The sequence below is a fragment of the Populus alba genome, chromosome 4 (assembly GCF_005239225.2).
Source record: "Populus alba chromosome 4, ASM523922v2, whole genome shotgun sequence".
NCBI lineage: Eukaryota > Viridiplantae > Streptophyta > Magnoliopsida > Malpighiales > Salicaceae > Populus > Populus alba.
Window position 1 is genome coordinate 21,182,169 of NC_133287.1, and position 23,476 is coordinate 21,205,644.

Genomic DNA, 23,476 nt, shown 5'->3' on the forward strand with positions numbered 1-23,476 from the left:
TATTCGTAGCCCTGGAACATTTTGTTACAGCAAATAAATTGACATCTTGATTCGGAGTTCTAGGGTATATTACATGAAATAAACCGGGTGATGGGAGTGGGTTTTTTTTTTCCTCCCCAACCAAATGTAGCAGTATATATATGTGTACATACATACATGGTAAAACGCCGTGCTCTTGTTGTGTTTCGTCACGTGTAACGCGTGCAATTGCGAAGAGAATCTACACCAATGGAGATTATTCTAGAAGGGCATGTATGGAGATTATTCTAGAAATGGCATGTCCTCATTATTATGTATATAGGCAATGCAATTGTGAGTGAAGGGGAGTGAAGAGTAGAAAAAGAGAGAAGAAACAGGAAGGGGAAGGGAAGGATGATAGAGGTGGTCTTGAACGACAGATTGGGCAAGAAGGTGAGAGTAAAATGCAATGAAGATGATACGATAGGGGACCTCAAAAAGCTGGTGGCTGCCCAGACCGGCACCCGACCCGATAAGATCCGGATCCAGAAATGGTACACGATCTACAAGGACCATATCACTCTCAAAGACTACGAAATCCATGATGGCATGGGCCTCGAGCTGTACTACAACTGATCAGTTACTCTCTGGTAATTACAACTTAAACAAGTATTTCTTTCGATTGTTCTCTGCTTCTAGTTTCAGGCGATTCGATGCTTCCTTTGCCAGGAAAGGATACAATAGAGAATATCATATCATATCATATATCTGCGCGCGTTATCTGTGTATAATGTCGATGTGTGTCCTTCAATGCTCTACCAAAATTATCTGTTCTGTGTTTCATGTTGATGTGCGTCCTTCAATGCTCTACCAAAATTATCTGTGTAGTTTAATTTAATCGTGTAAAATGCTGTCTGCCACCCATATGAGATGTTTGTTTCTCCAGTTACGAGACTCTTTCCTCTTTTTATACTTCACATGATTTCATGTGGATTGGATTCTTGCATTGTTCGGCGGTGTTCCAGAAAACCGTCTCATATATAATAGTTAAATTGATTTTCTAGTTTAAATTTCTTTAGAGGATATTAATATGAGTTTTAAATAGAATTTAATTACTACAAAATAATCAAAAGCAAATCAGGGTGTTTGATTTGATCTTTTAGAATTAACTCTTAAACACTTTGTTGCAAATATGGATGCTGAAATAATGATCCTGTTCTACTATCTTTGGAATATTCCTGCTGGAGTTGATTTTAACCCTTTTGCTTTTATTACTAAAATTTTTCTTCTGGTTATCCAAGTCTTGGATATTCAACGTCGTTCCCATGGCTGCTGCCAAAGCTGCTGTTATATCTGTTGGCGAAGACATCGCTACTTTTGGATTGCTTATAAAAAAAATAATGATTTTTGCTATATAATTTATGTTTCTCTTTTGATTTCTCTCTTTCCAGTTGTCTTCTCAGGTTGCACAAAAAATTTTTTTAATAAAAAAAAGATTTAAGAGCAAAATATGCAAAATTGTTATTTCAATTTATTATTTGATTTTAAACAAATCAATAATAATTAAAAAAATTCAGCATACAAAAAACCAAGGCAAATATCAGATATCACATGAAGCCTTTTCAATTAGGTTATTCGTCTTTTAAAGGCACAATTTATAAGCATCCATCACTTATTATTTTTTTCTTTTACCAAAAATTTTATTAAATTCGTTTGACTAGGATAAGGGAAAATAAAAACAGAAAATCTGTCTAATTTGAGGGCTGTTTCCTAAATTGATTTTGCAATAGCCATCTCAATGAGTTACATATGCTTGGCATTTCAAATGAGTAAATAAATTATATTTTTTCTGTCATAGCGAACATCACTGGTCACCCCTACCGACTACCAGAATCAACAAATTAGCCTAGGTTTTAGTTTAAATAATTAGATTTTAAATTTATTTTTAAAGTTCACCGATTCGAGTTTCATAAATCTCAACTAACTATTAAAGGTTTTATATAATCATTAATTTTAAAATCTATAGAATTAGTCGAGGTGAATATAAATTAGCTCAGCTATTTATATTAATAATAATAATAATAAAAAAAAACAGCCTAGGCCAGCCTTGAGTTGCACAACTCAAAAAAACACAACCACACCAAAACTTATCTGTTTGAGATTGTGGTTTAAAATGATTTTCACTTAGAAATACATTAAGATAATTCTTTTATTTTTAAAAAAATTATTTTTGATATTAAAATATCAAAATGATACAAAATATAAAAAAATATTAATTTTAAACAAAAAAATAAATTTCAGAATTTTTAAAAACACGAATTGAAACACATTTTCAAATTGATTACTCTATTGTTGAACTTGTGTCATCTAATTGGCGATGTGAATTGGATCTATATAATCAAAAGTAGTATTTAATGATGAAGTGTCAATACAAGTTTAAAAGATTGAGACTTTAATTAATATAATTCTAACAAGTAAAGGAGTTGGGAAAGTTTCATAGTTGCAGATTGGATAAGAAATCTTGGTAGCTTATGGATTGGATAAGAGGAGGTGGTTTTTTTATTCATGTTTTTTAATGTCTTTAACAAATATAATTTTTTATTCAAATTAAAAATTTTCTAAAACAATTTAAATGTTTTTTTTTCTATAGGGTTAAAATTTAGTAGCACTTGGAGTTTAAAAAGGCTTTGCAATAAAGTTTAGAAGCTACTGTACGAGAATTATATTATTTTACTAGTTGGTTTATGATTATTTTTTTTATTTTATTTAATTTTTTGTTATTTTTTTAGCTTTGTTTAGAATGTTTTACCTGGTATAAATAAAGTTATGTAATTTGTATTTTAGATTTTTTTTTTAGATTGCTTGTTATTTAGAAACATTATTTTGTGACCGGCAAGGTTGCTCATAATCTTGATTTTTCATCAAACTCTTATACATCATGTTCCTAATTCTTTAAAATCAACAAATTGAGTTTTTTTCATTCAATATCTTTAGTTTCTTAGTTTAGATAATTATTAAGTCAAGTTTTTTATCAATATAATTTTAATTTTTTTAGGTTGATTTTTTATCTTGATCGTGGGTTTTAAGATTCTCACCTTGTGCGCATCAATTTATATCAACCATAAGTTGTTATTTTTTTTTTTCCTTCTTATTCCTCCACCCTAATAGCATAATAGTCCGGGAAAACTGGAAAAGTAATAGAATTAATAAATCAAGGATTTTAATTTGAAATTAAAATTTGGTTATGTAAGGTGGAGAGAGAGGGAAGGGAGGTTAGAAGAAGCTAGGAGGAGAAAAAAAAAAAAAAAGAGAAACAAGAAAAAAAAGTGAAAATATAAATTTGAAAGAACAAAGAAAATCAAGTTAAAATTAGCTATCAAAGTACAGAAGGAAAGTATTATTGTTATAAAAAAAATAGAAAAGTCAAGACAATTTTCCTCTATTTTATATAAAATAAAATAAAAACTAAATTGTAAGGCTATTTCCATGTATACTTACATAAATCATTTCTCTTATAAGAAAATCATTTATCTTGATATTAGAAATATTATTATCTTTTCATATAGCATGTTAGTCATTTAACATTTGTTTAGAGGTATTTTTATTTTCTTATTATTTTTCACAATTAGAAGAACTTATTACCCTCCAAAATGGATTTCTTTAGCTTGTTTGTGGGGTGTCTTTGCCTTTGTCATTTTTTGAAAATAGATAAAGGACAGTTTTGCTCATTTTTTAAAGAAATTAAATCATGAATGCAGGGTCATTTAAGTTTTTTCAATATGGTTTTTATGTTAATTTTCATAAAAATCAAGGGTAATTTAGTCTTTTGCTACTGGTTAATAAATTAAAAATAAAAAGTTGGTGTGTGCTTACAATGCAATAGGCTGAAACTATATATTTGTCGATTTTGTTATGGTGAGGTCAATTGGCGGATCTGAGATATTAAAAAGCCGAGGGATTAGGAAATAAATAAATGGCATGTAAAAAAGGTTATTAATCTTTGTACTTTTTATATGGAAGTTGCCCGTATATATGTTTCTTTCTCTTTTTTTACTACTTTCATTGCATAACATAAAACTATAAATGAGCTCTCTCCTCTTCTATGTGGTCTTTACGATGAAACCATATCACTACTTATAGAAACCATAAAACTACTTTCATTACCTTAAATAAGTAGATGAGCCTCTTCCTCGACAAACATGTTTCTGCAATTTTTACCTGCTGGCCAAGGATATTCAGTAAAATTTTACAAATTCAACCTGGCAGGTCTGGTTGGTTTTGAATCATAGCAAATCATTTTTTTTTAATTGTGAATATCTAGATTAATTTATGCATCAATTAATTTTTTACAATTTTAAAAGTAAATTTTCAGTAATTCTATAATTTATGGCATTCAAACTAATACCTTCTAAAAAAATAAATTTAAAATCTAATTAATGAAGATACACTACTCTGATATATATATATATATATATATATATATATATATATATATATATATATATATATATATAAAAGCCACAATCATTATTTTAATTATTGCATGAAGGCACAATTATTACATCCAGTCCCGGTCAAGCATTGTGATTGGAATCAAGCTAACTTGTCACAATATACAATGTTTCACCAACTTTTTTTATTTAGTTTTTTAAGATAAAGGTCCCTTTACCAAAAAAAATAAAATAAAGAGAGCCACGCATGCGTTCATTTACGGGGCCAGAAGTTAAGGCATGATGTCTATAGCACACGTGCCTTAACCCTTATCTTTAACGCACATACTTGACCCTTCTCGATTTAAAAAATAAAATAAAATGCATTATAAAAAATATATTTAATATGATATTTGAATTATTCTTTAATTTTATCATGATTCTTAAATCATGTTATGGTTTTTTTTTATAAGAATGTTAATTTTTTTTATGTTAATTCCAATGGGCTTAATAACTAGTTTTTCTATTAAAAAAAAAAACCCTTGATATTGATTAAGGAAATGGATATACCACCTTATTTTCTAATATTTTAGTAAAATTAATTTCTAAAATAATATTAATTTTAATAAATGAGAATATTTTAAGTTAATATAAATGCTCGTAAGAAAGCTAAAACAAATCCTTTAAATTAAAGACAAACTCTTTTTAATAAATCATCTAAATAAATATTAAAAACTTAATTAACTGAAACTAAAAAAATAAAATAACTTAATGATCTCAAGTGTAAGAATTAATTATATTATTTTCACGTGAGCTTTCTATAGATACAAGTAATCTCTCCATACAGAATTTTCATGTGAATCAATTCAATATACATGTTATCTAACAAATATCTACATATTAGTTTTAGATATTTATCATACCTCGACTTATAAGAATAGTTATTTTATTTCATAAAAAGAAGAACATAGCATATATTAGTCTCAACATCTCTAGTTAATGTTCAATGTTAATAGAGCATTGACCAGGAACAATGATTTGATGCAAAAAAAAATCTTATAATTATAACAACTTTATAATTTTCTTTGTAAAATATTTTTGTTCCAAAAAATTTATCATTACTCTATATTCATTAATCAATTATAAATGAATATTACATACATATTTTTTTTATTAATAATAAATATGTTTTGCTTGAACAAAATCAATATTACATGTAACTAATTGATTGGCTAAAAGGCATATACACAAATACCTCTCTTGGGAAATAAAACTCATGAACACTAAGAATGACTCTTTTTATCGTTAAAAGGTGGCAATTGTCCAATATCTCTCTCCTCTCTTGTTTTTTGGTGACTTTCTTTTTTATTTCTCAAATTCATGGATTGAAACATGAACAAAATAAAAGTTTTGGAACAAATGTTAAAATTGTAAAACTACAAAGACCAAAAATGAAAAATACAAGAAATTCAAAGACCAAAAATATTTTAAAACTTTATTATTTATTTAAAATGAAAAAAGAAAGTAGTATATTATATCTAGTTGTACAATATGTCTAGTTGTACAATATTTATACATTAAATTCAACATGCCTTTTAGTTTTTCTTGTAATATTGTTTTTTGAAAATAAATGAAAAAACAATTTTGTTTTGGAATTAAGAAAGTTGCTTTTAATCATAAACAAAGTAGTATATTATGATCCTACTGTTTTTTTAAAGTGAAAATTAATCATTTAAAAATACAACAATCAATTGTAAAATATTATTTTTAATCTAAAACATAACAATACCAAACACCTATTAAGATATATAACTTAATTTATTGAAAGAAGAATAACAAAACCATGACATGGCACGAGCTTTTTTATTATACGTGTACATATAATAGTATGTCCATGGATGGATCAATTTAATTACAATTAAATCTGAATTAAATAATTTTAGTTCCTGGGATACCTTATCATCGATTGAAGAAAAAAAAAAAGATGTGGTGCCCCGTTTGTTTGCAGGAAAGTGAATTCCTTTTGAAAAATGAATTCCGGGGAAAGTGAATTCCTGGAAAGTAAATTCCGGGAAAGTATTTTCTGATGTTTGGTAGTGTTATGGAAAACACTTTCCAGTGTTTGGTTGTGTTATGAAAAATGAATTGGAAAATAATTTATTAATAAATAATTTTTTTTTCAAATTTATTTAATATATATAAAATATTTAATCACTTACAATAAAAAAAATAAAATCTAAAATGTATAATGATGAATTTTTTTTTTATTATATTCTATATTCATACTTAGCTTATTTTATAAAATATAACTATATATATATCATATCATATTATAAAGAAATAAGCTTGTGAAATATTTTTTACTATTCTATGAAACCATTTATAATTTCATTACGTACGAAATACATCCGACAAAAACTATAGTTTTAATAATATTTTTAGCATGTAATAAAATTGGATAAAATATTAAGGTATAAAATTCACTCTAAACTATTTTTTTTAAATGTTAAAAAAATAGCACACTTAAAAAAAAAAAAAAAGTCCCCGCAGGCAAGTGAACAGTGCACTAAAATGCACTGTTCACTATTTTTAGTGAACAGTGTATGCAATACACTGTTCATGTTAATTGCACTGTTCATTGAACAGTGCAATTAACATGAACACTTACAGCAAAAACATGACAGCGAAGTTTTGGCCAAGTCAGGAAAGTGTTTTCCGAGAATTAAAAGCGGAAAACACTTTCTTTATGTTAAACTTAACATTTTCTTTGACTCACTTTCCATGTATTGCCAAACATGGAAAAGTGAGGAAAATGGTTTCAAGGAAAGTGAATTCCTGGAAATAAACGCCCCCTAAATAAAAATTGGAAAAGATGGACACATTAAAGTTTCAACTTTGAGCAATGGGGTGGGGTGGTGGGTAGGGTGGAGTCAAATCCAAGCCTAGAGGCGGACGAAAGGCCCGGCCACCAAAACGGCGACACAAATGGAAACCACATGTGGATGTAGGGAGTTGTGTAGGCTCCCACTTCCACGTGCGTATGTTGTTTAATAGAAGTGGTAGGAGACAAGTATTAATGAATCATTGTATGTGTCTGGAGAGTGTTGTAGAGTATATTATTGGTTTTGTTTTAAAGAATTTTTTGTTTAAAAATATATTAAAATATTATTTTTAATACAATATATTAAAATAATTAAGAAATATAAAAATAAATTAATTTAAAATAAAAAAATTCAAAAATTCTTGAAAATATAATTTAACCACAATATCAAATGCAACCAAATTTGTTTAAATTTGGTTATTTTAAAATTATATTAGACTAGACCTCGCCAGCAAGCTATTTTAAAATAATTTTTTTTTTGGTTTTTAAAAATTTATTTTATTTTTGTTTTAAATTAAAAAAATAATATTTTTTAATTATTTTGATGGGTTGATGTGAAAAATAAATATTAAAAAATAATTTTTTTTAATATATTTTAAAATAAAAAATATTTTTAAAAATAACATAAAAACTATATTTTTTTTCTACGTACTGTACTTTACAAAAACTTCCTCACGTGTGCTATTTAAAAAACCTCTAAAAAGTAAGGCATCATGCAAGCTTGCATGTTACATTACACATAATATTCTATTAAACTATTTTACCGAGTACACACTCCAAATGATTTAGAATAATCAGAAGCGTTTCTTTAGCATACGATTAGGAAGAATCGATACTGCTGTTCATAATTCTTGGATTCACCGGGAAATGAGAGCAGCAACAGCTAGTAGTAGAAGGGAAGTGCTGGCTGGCCATGTTTGAGCATCAGCTTCTTTTGCAGCTCATATTCGGTGATAAATGTGTTTCTTTACCTCTTGTTTTTCATGGGATTTGGGGATTCAATAAACCTCTCTGTCAACCCTAATAAATGATTCAACCACCTCAGGGCTGCACATGTTTCTCACTCCGGTCATCGGTTACTGTGCTGGCCATTTTGGCCTTCTACTACTACGACTACTCCTGTACAAATACCCCCTGTTTAATAGCAAGCTCAGATATAATAAATGGCGCTCAGACTCAAACCAGAGGCATGAAAGGGAAACTCAGGAGTCAGGAGTCCGACCATGTTAGGCAAAAAGACACAACATAACAAAAACATCCAGTACATAGACTTACTTCGCATTTAATTAAGAAGCATAATATTCAGACTCCGGGGAGTTGTATGTTCTGTTTCCTAAACACATAACAGTAACCAACTAAAAACTCTTCAACACATATTATGCTTTTACACCAACTGCTCTCAGATCTCACACTGTATTAGGCAAATATGCTCAAGGGACCAGTCTTATTTGGAGCCTCTAGTCCATTCTCAGCATTTCGCATCCCTGTGATCCATGTCCTCCTGCAAGACAGATCATCAGCTTTGATTAAGTCTAAAACGTTTAACTGACTGAAATATCTAACAAAGTTCTTCGTTTGAATTTTGTTTCCATGTGCAGAGATAGAGAATAAATCTTTATTAGTGCAAAGAATCTCCAAGACCACTATCACTTCTTTTTCTCATGTTAGTCTTACCTCCCAACACTGTTGCCGCTAGCCCCGTTCATCAGAATCGTCAATCTTTTTGCAGTTTTCATAAAAACACTGCATTTCCAACAAGAGAATTAAAAAAAAAAAAGACGATTCATTAAATACATGTAACACTATCCTTGCTTCCAAAGTTGCAAAGTTAGGTTCAAGTAGTTCTTATCAACCCAAAATACAAGGTCTGCAGGATGAAAAGATAACCAATGATGAAAAAAAAAAAGTTTTTCCTTGCAACAGATACCTGAATGGTTCATCTCCAATCTGTTTAACAGCACCTGTCACATCTCGATAGAGAACATGGCTCAACATATCTGATCTCTCTATTGCAAACATGATGGCCAGCTTCCTGCGTAGCTCTTCATAAGAATGAAGTGCAGAGAGGTCAAGGGTCCGCCCCAAGTCTTCTGACTCCAAAAAAACCTTGCAGTGACCAGTATCCATGTCAATTTCACTGGCATTCTGAGGACTTTGGTGCCATGAAAACCCAGTAGTGCACGACTTTTCTTGTGAAATTTTTTTCCCAAGTGCTGATCGTAAAACATCAGAATTTTTTTCTCTGTTACGATCAGATGAATTTCTCTCATTAACAACTTGCGGGAATGCATCTGCGGAACAGCTAAGAGATATCTGCTGCTCCACAAGTATTGGTTGACCAAAGAGCAGAAACTGGTGTTTCTTTGCATTATCAGATTTCTCCAAATTTGGATTGCTGCTCCCCTTTGTTAATAAGCAAGATAAATTCTTATTGTTGTCAAGGTGTCCGGTCGGGTAATTTTCAGAATTTTTAGTGCGTGGATTGAACCTCTGGAGACTGGACAGAAACAGCCCTGACTGCAGCTTGTTTTTAAACTGGAAATCTGATAAAGATATTCCAAATTGAGCATGCCTGGCTCCCTGTATGCCTGCAGGAGTGTTATCGGATAGACAACACAAAGGGCTGCTGGGCCCGAGGGGGTTGCCTGAAAATGAAGGCAATTGAAATTGGCCGTCAAGGGGAAACTCTAACTGTTGTGGGAATCGCAACTTCTTTCTTGGTGGTGAGAAGGGTGATAGGTGAATGGCTGGCATATTTGACACCAACTCAACCAGCCATGGACTGACACACTTTACAGTTTGTAGTAAATCTGGCTCATCCCATGCCACCTGCCACACCATTTGGCAAAAGATATAAGAAAATAAGATGCTAAAGCAAGATCATGTGAGTTTAGAGTTTAGGCTAACATTCAGCAATTCTCAAATGCTAGAGAACAATAATTAATTCAAAGTTTCAAGACTTTTTAACAGACTCTGGAATCCACAATTATCAGCAGAGAATCCATGAGATGCCAAACTCAAGTCACACAAGTATCCATAGTGCAATATTTCTATGCTTAAAGCATGATTAGGTTAAAAAAAAAACTGAAGCCTTTTAGGAAGTCATCTAGAATAGAAAACTAACTTCAAGATTTATCCTAAATCAGCATTTTCATTAAGACTTCCCTAATTTAATCGGTAAAAAATAATAATTCTGGAGACACTAGTTTGTATATCATTTATTGAAAGCCTGTAAAGTACAAAACGTTAACTATATATGCAAACAGTAAAGTATATGGGATCATGATGCCACCTCAACAAGTAAAAAATAGCAGTGTAAAATCCCTATCAAAACCTCGAAGGGCAGTGAAATGCTGCGGACCTTGTCAATCAAGATATAATGCGATCTGTTTCAACTCATCAGAAACTTCAATTATGATAATAAATTTCCCACCATTGATTTACGGAAACTTGTCATGTACAGCTGCGTGACACTGCCTGTCATTGAGACATTTAACTGTGTAGAATACTCCTAATGTGACTTCCATAATTATCATGCCATAAACTTGTCTGGAACCAACAAATAGGTCGGTGTTTTTTCTAGCACCAAAGACAGCCACATCACTGTATAGTTGAAAGTTAGAAGTAGGTTGGGAAGTGGCATTCATCTTGGCCGAAGAGGAAATAACTGGTTACCCAAAAAAGGCAACGAAAATGAAACAAGAACAAACTTGGGCAAATGAAATGTTTAAGAGCAAACACGAGGAGAATGGCATCTACCAATTTAATCCTTGACGAATTTAAAGGCATATGGAAGCATGTAATTTAGCAAGGAAGAGGCCTGGAAAAGCAACTGGCATGTGAATCCATCTCCAAAATCAAGTAAGATCTTAAGGAACTTCACTCACGGTTTAAAATTGAAGAGGAGAGGATAAAAACAAACTGAAATATGGGAAAAACTTGCAAAACCACTTATATTGGTAATGAAGAAGAAAGCGGTTACTAAATGCTAATTGAGCAACAGGCATAATCAACAATCTTACCCAAGGAACAACAACAAAGTCGATAATTACAGATAAGACAAGACAAGTAGAGAACCTGGAGAAGACGCCATGGAGAGTTAGGCCATCGGACAGGATCAGCAACCTGAACAGAGGCAACAGTCCCCATAAACCAGCTAATCCGTGAAGAGTCCTCTGTTTCAAAAGCCATCTTGAACCTCATCCCAGAGAACCAACTGGTCCTCATTGCCGCCCTTACTGAAGAGGCCTTAACACAAAACTCTGGCGTGCTTGCTCGTGGATAATAAACGACTTGAAAAGGATTTCCATTAGCAGCAAGACCAGCAGCTTCCAAAACCTCTTCAGACTTCACTCTTCCCCTTCCCTTCACTCCCCCATTTCGCATCTCATCCTCCTTCACAAAAAGTGAAAAACCGCCATATGGGTTAGCACAGGTAGCATTGTTCGAATTCCACCCAATGTGTGATGGTGATGCTTCAGGTCCGCTCCCAATTCCAATCCCCCTCTTGGCACGGCGAATTCCAACACAAAGATCGCCATTTTCAGCCCTCAAGAACACAATTGAATCCCCAGCAACCAATTTCTTCTGGTTAACAAAGGTGCTCCATCCAGTTGTCAACAAATGCCTCCTTGGTGTCCCTCTATAAATATGCCTAAACTTCCACACCTCACCGTGCACATCTTTAGCAATCAGAGTCTGCACGGGAGGATCCGCGGAGTAGTCCAGCCTTGGGAAAATCGTCTCCGCACAGTATCTAGGCACAGAGAAACCCCCACCATTGTTGGCATCAGATTGAGTTAGTGTCTTTGCAAAAGAGGCCGGCTTCTCTGCGTTGTTACTTGCGTTCCCATCACCACAAATGTCCACATCTTGAGAGAAATCAAGGTCAGCGTCTGGTAAAGGAACAAGGCTGATCTTGGCGAATACCTCATCAGTACCAGGGTCGGCGAGGAATTTGACAGAGTCAACGCGGCAGAGGACGAGAGAAGGGATTCTTTGGGGGAAATCGACGGGGGATTGAGAGTGCTCGGCGTGGCCTTGTGGAAAGTAGAAGACTTTAGTGTTTAGTGGAGGGACTTGCACCATGCTTCCTGCACAGGCTTGCCATAGTTGTGGATCCAAGCTCTTCTTATCTGTCTTTTTCATAGCTGCTTGCTTTACAAAATGAAAGGCAACGATATTCAAGTTAAATTTTTTTTTGAAGAAAATCCCAGTTCATTCCTTAAAATTAAATTGAAGAAGCCATCTTTACCAGTTTTTGAAGGCCAAAAAGGAGAACACTGTGCCTAGCTTCTTCTCCTTCTCCTTCTCCTTCTCCCTTGGGAAAAATAATATAAACTCAGAACTTTGATTGGAGTATTAACAAAGAGCAAGAGCTTGTTTTGGATGGAATAGTGTCCACATTTAATTCTTCTTATTTGCGTGGGATGAAAAGAAGAATTCCTCAATTCTTGAAGGGCTGGGTTGCTTCAGTAATTAAAGAAAGGAAATGGGGTCGTAGGATTTTTGAAGAAGGTGACAATATATTTCACCTTGGCGCAGAGAGAGAGGCAGACAGGAAAACAGACAGACAGAGAGATGCAGGGCGAGTGAGACAGACATTAAATTCATCGATGGGATGGGAAGACCTCCTGTTGCTTAGCATAGCAACGGGTGCCACCTCTCTCTCTCTCGCTCTCTCTCTCTCTCTCTCTCCTACTAATAAAGGATTGGACAAGAGACAGGCCCATCTTAACTTGTTCACACTCTGCTAAACTCCAAAAACAAGTCGACCACTTCTGCTTCTTGCTTTTATTACTTTACAAACACATCGCCATCTCTCTCTCCCACCTGGATTTTTTTTCCCCTTTTTTTACAAACACATCAACAAATACTTCATGTTTTTTTTCCTTTTGTTTTAATGTTAGGTGTCTTCAGCCAGCTTTCCCTGCCGTTTCTTTGGATCCTTTCAAGTTTATTGTGCTTTGAACTCCACTAGTTTGATTCCATGCGCTAAGTTGCGTGACAGAGGATTTATTTTTAACGCAAAACAATTGCAAATATTATTAAAGGTTCTTTTACAATCATTTTTTTTTTAATTATGACTTGCATTTAATAAAATGAATCTCATAAATAATAACAAGTCTATGATTACAACCATATTATTTTTTTTTAAAAAAAATTATGTATTTATTTTAGTTTAAAAATGAATTTCTAAAATTTTTATTAGCTCCAACCAATTGAATTTTATTTTATCAAATTAAATTTTTATTTAATATTAAAATTTATTTTTAATATTGTGAGAGTTCTATATAAAATCAACCAAAATAAAATATCAAATTTAATCTTAAATTAACTCAATCTAAAAGTATTAAATTAAAAAAAAATCAAGTGACAATAAAAATTAAAAAGAAAAAGGAAACCCTATGTGTACCTATTACAACCCACATTAAATTGTGTATTTCTTTTATATTGTATTTCCATTATTATTTAATATTTCTACCAACTTGCATTAATTTGCATGCTTGTAATTTTAAATATCATTTCATGGTTTACTGCAATATTAATTTTGTAAAATTTAATGGAATTTATTTTTAAATTTAAAAGATCATATTACAAATTTGAAGATTTTTAGGCTATATATAATGATTTTTTTGGTTGACGATTACGTCCACAAGTCACAAATAAAAGTCTCGATCATATAAAGATGCAATTCAAGACCACAATTATAACAAACGAAACCTAATTCTTTCTTGGTTTGGTATTATGCTAAAATGGTTTCAAAAATCACTCCTTTGGTGATGGCATTTTAGCCTCCTAAAACCTTTTTTTTTTTCCAATATATTTTTTGTTTTGTGTTATGCGTTTTTGTTTTATGCTAGAGCATTCATGCATCTCACCATCACTTTTAGCCCTTGCTAGCCTTGAGAAATATAGGCCTTACTATTTTTTATACAAAAAATAATATTGAAATGAATTAAAAAATAATATAAAAAATCAATCAGGATAAATATAAAACAATGTTAATTAAAGATAAAATAATATTATTTATTTTTGGACAACGTATTCTATCCATAATAGAAGAGAAAGCAACAAAGAATAAAATTGTATGATAAAGCTTATTTTTAAGTATTAGGAGCCGCTGCACACACCACCCAAAATTCATTATAGCCCCAATGTACTAGCTGTTTTTTTTTTTTAATTTAAAAATATTATTTAAATGTTAAATTATTTTATCACCTTTGATCAAACCTACAATTAATAATAATAAAAAAACCGAGGCTAGAAAACTCTAAATACACATAACCGCAATTACTTACATTTCTTTGATTCAATGGCATGTGTGTAATTTGACTATTTTATAAAAAAATAAAAATATCAAGATACCCTTGCCCTGTTGTGTTGATTCTTTTATCCTTGAGGGATATTTTTGTTATTTTTTTGTAATTAAAAATATTAAATAGACAAAAATATCCTCAGTCAAATCTATAATGACTAATAAACTGTGTGAAAATGCAAAAATACTCATAATTCCAAAAAAAAGTGTTTTTTTTAGGAAGGTCATAGACATCACTTGACTATTATAGTGAATAGTGCATTATCCATATGGCTATAAAGAAACTCTTTTTTTTTTTTAGTTCTTTTTTTATCAGTTTATTATTATTATTATTATTATTATTATCATTATCATTATTACTACTATTACTACCATTATCATCGTTATTACTACAATTATTATTATTATTATTATTATTACTACTATTACTACTACAACTACTATCATTATTATAACCACCACCACTATTTTTAATATAAACTATTATTATTATCATTAATATCATTGTTAGTAGTATTATTAGTATCATTACTATTATTTTATCATTATTATGGAAATAACAAAAAAAAATATAAACTTGATTTGAATGTTATTATTATCACCACCATCACCACCACTATTATTATTATTATTATTATTAAAGGAAGGAGGATACAAAGGATAACCAAATGAGACGGTGGACACTTATTTTATACCACCAAGAGACGCCGCACATGCCGCCCAAATTGCATTGCATCTCCCACGAGCCAGCATCCTTTTGCATTTAAAAATAAAAAATTAAATGGTAAATTATATTATAACCCTCAACCACACCAATAATTACAAAAAAAAAAGAGAGAAAAGGATATCAATACCCTAGTTTCAATGGCTTAATTTTTTCATCCTTAACGTCATATACATAATCTTATTGTATTCTAAAAAAAAAAATGACAACACCCCTGCCTTAAAGTGTTAGATTTTATTCCGGAGGTGTTCATAAATATATTAAATAGGCATGATTGCTTCTAAAAAAATCCATATTGACCAATGCACCAAAGGCAAAAATATCCCTAGTTCAAAAGAAAATAATTTTTCTTGAGAATGATAAAAAAAAAAAAAAAAAACCCCACCACACTATAGTGGTGAAGAAAAAAATGTTAGGAAGCTAAGATATTTTTACCTTCTGTTTTTGTTGTTTTGTAATATCGAGACCGTAGTATTTTAAGAAATTATTCACTATTTATTATGTCTATATTATTATCAATTCTTCTTAGTCTCCGTATGTACACCGGTTAAAAATGTTACATATCAATCTTAATTCATCAATTTTATACATATTTCTAGCTAGTTGACTTTTAAGTATATTCTTGGTAAAGTAATCTTGTGTTAATTATAATAACCACCGTAATCAGAGAAATGATTTATTTTTATCCGATAGCAACAAATATTCTGGGCTAGTTTATGTATAAAACATAACTATTTTTTTAAGATAATTTTAAGGATCTTCACAATGGTCTAATATAATATATCTTGATGAATTTAATAAGTTTTTAAAATAATAATTTCAAAATCTAAATTTAAGAAATCAAAAGAAGAAACATATTTCTTGAAGGGGAGGTTGCCTTTTTTTTTTTAAAAAAAAAACATAAATTTATGCAAGAAAAAAATACTGTTTATAAAAATTATAATTTCTTATAAATTAACCTTTTCAAATCAATCACAATCGTAAAAATTATTACCAAGAAAACACACACTAGCTATCAAATCGCAGCAGTCCTAGATGTACAAGCCAAGCTAACCCTTGTTATTAATATATCCATATTGATTATGACCACATGAAGTTACCCGCACAAGTATCGTTTAAGGATACATTATGGATATTAATAAAATTATGATTTGATTTTTTATATTCATCTTCAACAAAAATTTGACTTTTAGGCGTCCAATTAATTTAAAATTCCAAAATAAAATATAATAAGATGTAAAAATTAAAAAAGAAAAAAAGAAGACAAGATGAGTAGTTCTTACTAAATTTTAAAAAAGAAACAATGAAATTAGATTTTATTTTTTATATTCATCTTCAACAAAAATTAATTTTTAGGCATTCAAATTTATTTAAAATTGTAAATAAAATATAATAAAAATCTCTATTTTTTATTTTATACGTTATATATTTTTTACATAAATTTTATTATAACTCATGACCTGGATCATTGACAAAAAGCATTTTCAATAAAAAATACCACGAAACTAAATTCCTTATAAATCAAATGCTAAACAATAAAAACAAAAAAACAAAATGAATTACCCAAAAAATTTTGAAATAAAAAATTATTAATAAAAAAATAAAAATAAAAATAAAAAATAAATTATATGATAACCATAAAATCTTGACTGGATGGTTAAACTTGTGTGAAAGGGCAAACAAATCTTTGGACAAAACTTATTTCTCTTGATAATATATTTTTTCACTATATTTTAAAAAATATAAATACCTTCTATCAACATGTTTAATTTTTATTTTTTTAAATTTTTTTTTTATCTTGGGGTAACAAGGCTTCTTCTCTGTTTTTTCCCCTGGGAAAGGAAAAAGGATATATACATTATAGTAATGAATAGTAAACCAAGTATAGGTTTACAGTGTTTTCCTATGCATTTTATAATTTTTGTTAACTATATGTGGATTTTATTTGAAGAAAGAATTGCTTTAGATAAAACTAAAACATAAAGTTATAAATAAAATCACAAAGTAAATTGCAGTAAATATAAAGTATTGTAAACTTCAGAAAAATTGAATATTCGTATCCCGAACATTTTAAAGAATTATAATGATGTACGTTATCTTAAATACTAATTGTAAGACATTATTCTTGTCCTACAAAATAAGAAAAATAACCAATGCAAGAGCCGGTCTTTAACAAGGACCATGATTAAGAATCCATCCTATAAAAAAAGAACCAAATAAAGGATTTTTAATTATTTTTTATGAGATTATCTTATATTTATGATGAATCATAAGTTTAATAACTTAATTCAGTTAATTCAAGTTTTTTTTTTCCCTCTCAATGTTATTCTTCAACGTTAAATTGATTGAAAATTAGACCCTATGATTTGTTTTGGTCTATTTTTATGAAATTATTCTTATTTTATGATTTGGTTCATGAGTTTGACGAGTTAATTCTGGTTGACTCGAATATTTTTTTTTTAATTATGTTTTTAATTTTAACTTTCAATACTAAGTTAATTAAGAATTGAGCTTCATAGTTTATTTATATTTGCTTTCTATTGGGTTATCCTGATCTCATAATTCGAGTTATAAGTTTGACAAGTTAATTAAGACTAACTTTTGGATAATTCTTTTAATTAATTTTTTTCTCAGTTTCATAATTCAACATTGAGTTTATTAGAAATTAAGTTTTGTAATTTGTTTTAATTTGCTTTCTATATAGTTATCATAATATCATGACTTGATATGCAAATTGACAAGTTAATTCTAGTTGATCCAAATTGATCTGATATGTTACCGTCTTAATATTTATTAAAAAAATATCTTAAATATTTATTTTGACTCAAACTATATTTTTACGGGTTATCCAGATTATTTTTGAACATGTCAAAATAATCAACTTCTACACGATTTAAATTTCTCTCTAATAAATGTTTTTAGCAAAACCTAGATATTATTTTAAGTTAAAATGTATTTTGATGAAATAGTATTCTCAAAATTTATTTTCTTTCTAATTTCAAGAAATTACTATCAAAACTTTAAACTTGATGAAATATTTTGATTTTTTTTAGTGTTATTAATTCTTTTTTCTTGTCTTGGCTTCGAAACACGATTGCTTTTCTATTATATTTAGAGCATGGCAAAACATCCAACTTGTATTTTTAAAATTAAAAAAAAATAGAAACATTTTTTTCTTTCTAAAAACAACAACATAACCATATTCCTAAACTATCTCTTAGAAATATTAGCTTGAAAGCTAAATTTAGTTATAATTGTTAAGAAATATATATATTTATTTGGTTTTATTTATTAAAGATAGAATAATATTTTTAATTTAGTCTATGTATAATTTTTTTATATTTAGATTAAAGTAACACTTCCAAATATGATGATTTGTGAAAATTCTATTTTTTGTTTATGTTCGAATTATATATATATATATATATATTGTTAACTTAAATTGCTTTAAAAATAAGGTTTGACGGAGCAAACGCTAATAAGTGAATCAACAATTTGTTTGTCAAAATTAGTCCGTTTGGAAACACGGGTCAACCCATGTTTTCAAAAAAAATTAATTTTTTTAGTTAAAAATATTTTTTTATATATATTTTGGATCGTTTTGATGTATTGATCTTAAAATAATTTTTAAAAATAATAAAAAAATTATTTTAATACATTTCAATATGAAAAATACTTTAAAAAACAACCACAATCATACTACTGAAAAATGCCTAAGAATATCTTTCATTGAAAACTTGTGTGTCCATATATATATATATATATATATATATATATATATATATATTATCATTATCATTTAATAACCGTAACAAAGAAATTGAAAGCTTTAATTTGCTCAAGTACCAGCATCAATCTCGACATAGAAACATCAAGACAACTTGCCACACAACAAAGCTCAATGTCAATTTTTTTTTCATGTAGAGCAAGAACAGAGGGAGAGAGGGCTTCAAGAATTTTGTGAAAAGTTTTGTACAAATCCTATATATTACAGTTATTTTTCTGCCGCCATTGTTTTATTGAAAGGAAAGAAGAGAGAGCCTCCATGGCCGACTATCATCAATGTCTAATAAACATCTCGTTTCTTTCGTGTTTTTTTTTTTTGTTTTTCTTCCTATTAAAAGTAATTAGATGTATAATTTAAATGTCTAGCAAGCATCTAGCATTCCTTGCCACTCTAAGTACAGCACAGTGTTTCTAAAAAGACTGCAATCGAGTATTGAAAAGCTGGGGAGATTTGATGGCATTCTTCTAGCTCTTAATGTTGAAATTGTATGGTTGGATCTGCTGTTGTAAATTCGTGCTCCAACAAGCATGGTCCATGCTAAGATGATATATAGCCAGACAGGCCGCCCTAATAATCCCAGTCTTTTTTTTTTTTTTTAATATAAAATTAATCCTAGCTACCTAGGCATGGACATATAGAGATAGAGAATTGTTAAAGTCTGAGCAAACAAATAGAGATTGATTCGAGTTAAAAGGACATAAAATCATTAAGCAAACCAACGCTGGAAATGGTAAAAACCATACCCAACTTCCATAGACGAGAGTTGATCCGAAATGATTTTCTCCGACCCATAAAATAGTCATGAAAACACTTAATTTTGATATATATAATATTCAAGAGTGGGACTAAGAGTTGTTTAAGAGTATCATAAATTTTAGAGTCATTGGAGACTTATATAATTATTAACTTTAGAACCCGTGGAATTAGTTGAGATACACGCAAACTGGTCTGGACACTTATGTTACTATAAAAAAGAGTTATTTAAGTGTGTGGTAGCAATTTTTTTAAAAATATTTTTTGTTTGTAAATATATTAAAATAATATTTATTTTTAAAAAATTATTTTTTGACATCAGCCCATCAAAATAATATGAAAATATAAAAAATATATTAATTTGAAACATAAAAAATAAAAAAATTTAAATATTTTTTAAAATATAAAAACAAACAAGAAATACACCACTTTTTCAATAAAATAATAATATAACTTGTGATCACTTGGTTATCTAGACTCTGATACTATATCGAATAACTATCTCCACCTAAAAATTTAAAAATATAATTTATATTATTTTTTTTTTTTTTTTTATTATTCCGGTACATTAAATTCAATAGTTACTATTATATTATTATATATTTTTTTATTGAGTTATTCATTTTAGGTAGGCAAGTTGGTTTGCTGTGATATTCTTAGCCAATCCCTTTCACAACCTTCACCTAAAAATGTGAGGCCAAGTTTGCGGCGAGGCTAGAGAATGGACAAGTTTGAGAAACATCACACCGCACCCTTTCTCTCCTCTACTTTTGGCATCCCCAGTTAAAGAACACAGTCAGGACCTTTTTATGGAAGATAGTCAAACCCCTTTTTAATTTCCGACCCTACTCTCAAAGACAATAAAATAAAGAGTACATTATTATTTAGTCTTTGAGGTTCTAGCAAATAATTATTTAGTCTCTCTGGTCCAATATTGCATCCCTGTATTTTATTTTCATTTATAACTTACTCCCTCCACCATTTTAGCTATTTTTCTTCCTAAAATAATACACTTTGACTATATATTAATTGAAAAAAACTACTAGGGATAGTTTGATAATCTTCTAAAAAACTAATGAAACTTTTAACAACATTGAAGGTTATAAAGAGCTCAATTATGGTTTCTTAAGCTAGAAAAATTAAGTAAAACAAAGCCTGCTTGCCATCCCGGCCTTTCCAGCATTTTAAAGTAAAACAATCTTTGTTGTTATGAATTCAATTTTTTGGTATTGATTCGGGTCTGTTTGTTGAGTTTTTCTTATTCTTAGTTTCCTTATTGTTTTTCTTGATTGTTGTGTCTTTTTAAATCCATCGGTTGAACGGTATAATCTAAAATCTTTTATTGCTTTTGTTTAGTTCCTTAAAGAAATGAAGAGGGAAGGTAAGAGGGGTAAAATACAAGGGAAACACGAGGAGAGTTACACATTCTTGGGTTTAAACATTTAAAGGAGTGTGTGAGGATTACTTATTAATTTATTTTTCTAGATTTGATGATGTCTTCTAAAAGCAAGTCATCACCTAATAAGAAAAAGTAGGATACTTTTTTTTTTGTTTTACAGGTCATGCAACAACAATTTAAGAGGATGAATGCGTTGTTTGATGAGGTAAAAGATTGAATGGACGACAATGTACCATGATTGATAGTTTACAAGAGAGGCTATCCTAAAGGGTTCTTAATACTACAAGGTTGGACAGACGTGTTACCACATCTATAGATGAGTTTGTTGAGGGGAATGAGGATGATTATTTGGATTTATTTGATCAAGTTTTATTAAGAAGGTAGTATTCGACAGCATGATATTTTTTATGATAAGAGATTTCAACTTCAAGATGATTTTGGCTATTGAGAATTTAGGAGAGATATTGAGTTTCGTGATGGTTTGAACATAAATATTGGGAGTATTAAAATGGAGATCTCTACTTTCCAAATGAGGAATGATCCAGAAGCTTACCATGACTAGATTCTTTAATGGTTTAAACCATGAGATAGTGAATGATGTGGAGGTACATCACTAAATAGAGTTAAAAGACGTGGTACATATAACAAAAGAGAAATGGTAGTTACAATAAGTTTAAAATTCAAGTTTTGTTTTTCATTATAAAGGTCAAATTAAAAGAAAAGGAAGGTTGCCAAAACTAAGCCAAATGAGAGTAGTAAAACCAAAAAAAATTAAGGTTAAGAAAGAAGTCTCCACCAATATTCGAGATAAATCTAATTCCTAACCACCTTGTAATAATGATATTAAATGTTTTTATTATTTGGGAATCGATTACATAGCTTCTCAATATTCAAACAAAAAGAGTTATAATCTTGCATGACCATTAAGAGGTGGAAAATAATTGTGACATCGACGATAAGAAGATAACACCCTTAAAAATGCTAGTGATGACGGGGTAAAGTATTTGGTGAGGGTGAGTCATTTGTAGTTAGGCATGCATTAAGTATTCAAGTTAAAGATAATGATTTTAAGTAGCAAAGAGATAATACTTTCCATACAAGATGTCATGTCAATAATAAGGTATGTAATATGATTATAAATGAATGAAGTTTTGCTAAATAACTAGTAATACTTTTGTGAAAAAGTTAAATTTGACTACTACAAAACATCATAGACCATATAAATTGTAGTGGTTGAATAAATACGGGGAAGTAAAGGTGAATAAACAAGTTTTGGTCTTATTTTTTGTTAAGAGGTATAAAGATGAGGTTTTATATGATGTTGTTTCTATGCATGCATGATATTTACTTTTAGTGAGACCATGATAGTTTGATAGGAAAGTTGTACATGATGAATTTAACAATAAGTATCCATTTGTAAGAGATGGAAAATTCATCATCCTTATATCATTATCACTAAAACAAGTTTAAGAGGATTAATTGAATTTTTTTAAAAAAGTGAGATAAAGAGAAGTGAAAAAGAAGAAGTGGCTAAAAAGACTAAGGAAAAAAAAAGTAGTGAAAGGAGAAAAAAGAAAGAGGAGCCATATGATAAGAAATGAAATGAGAGTTTTGATGGAAAAAAAGAAAGATACAAATGAGTTTTATAGAAAAAAAAGTGAGATAAATAATATTTTTTATACTTTTATGTATGTACTTTTATACAAACATACATGTTTTAAAAATAACAATCTTGATCCTTCTATTTTTAGTGTTGTTATTTATTTGTTGGAAAAATTTAAAGATATGTTTCCCGAATATGTTTTTAGTGGTTTGCCATCAATAAAAAGAATAAAACATCAAATTGATCCTGTACCTGGAGTTGTGATTTCTAATCATCCAACATATAGAAGTAATCACAAGAAGACAAATGAGCTGTCAAGGAAAGTTGAGGAGTTGATGCATAAAAGGTATATAAGGGAGAGCATGGGTCCATGTGTGGTTCTTGTGTTACTTGTGCTGAAAAAAATTTAATATTAGAGGATGTGTGTCAATTGTCAAACTATTAGCAATATTACAGTAAAGTATTAACATCTAATTCCTATAATAGATGACATGTTAGATGAATTGCATGTTTCACGTGTTCTTACAAAGATTGATTTAAAAAGTGGATATCATTAGATTAGAATAAAATAAGATGATGAATGAAAAATTATTTTTAAGACTGTGTATGGATTTTATGAATGG

The 23,476-nt window shown here is 29.6% G+C and overlaps 2 protein-coding genes across 2 annotated transcripts; one reads left to right on the forward strand and one right to left on the reverse strand.

The window, feature by feature from the left end:
* The first annotated feature begins 265 nt into the window (after window positions 1-265).
* On the forward strand, window positions 266-1,028 carry LOC118038848 (ubiquitin-like protein 5). Its single transcript, XM_035045306.2, has one exon. The coding sequence runs from the start codon at window positions 373-375 to the stop codon at window positions 592-594; it is 222 nt and encodes a 73-aa protein (XP_034901197.1). The 5' UTR covers window positions 266-372; the 3' UTR covers window positions 595-1,028.
* Window positions 1,029-8,515: 7,487 nt separating this feature from the next.
* LOC118038845 (auxin response factor 10) lies at window positions 8,516-12,964 on the reverse strand. The gene is made up of 5 exons (XM_035045303.2): window positions 12,524-12,964; window positions 11,347-12,426; window positions 9,197-10,098; window positions 8,944-9,012; window positions 8,516-8,770 (listed from the first exon to the last, which is right to left on the reverse strand). Exons 2-5 carry the CDS (start codon window positions 12,415-12,417, stop codon window positions 8,686-8,688), a joined length of 2,127 nt encoding a protein of 708 aa, XP_034901194.1. The 5' UTR covers window positions 12,418-12,426; window positions 12,524-12,964; the 3' UTR covers window positions 8,516-8,685.
* Window positions 12,965-23,476: the final 10,512 nt, after the last annotated feature.

Bases quoted from the DNA above. Each gene is read 5' to 3' on its own strand.
- LOC118038845 (XM_035045303.2), bottom strand. From the start codon at position 12,417: ATGAAAAAGACAGATAAGAAGAGCTTGGATCCACAACTATGGCAAGCC. The intron at 10,099-11,346 runs GTTCTCTACTTG...ATGGTGTGGCAG, and splicing joins CTCCATGGCGTCTTCTCCAG to GTGGCATGGGATGAGCCAGA. The intron at 8,771-8,943 runs GTAAGACTAACA...TCTGTCTTGCAG, and splicing joins AGCGGCAACAGTGTTGGGAG to GAGGACATGGATCACAGGGA.
- LOC118038848 (XM_035045306.2), top strand. From the start codon at position 373: ATGATAGAGGTGGTCTTGAACGACAGATTGGGCAAGAAGGTGAGAGTA.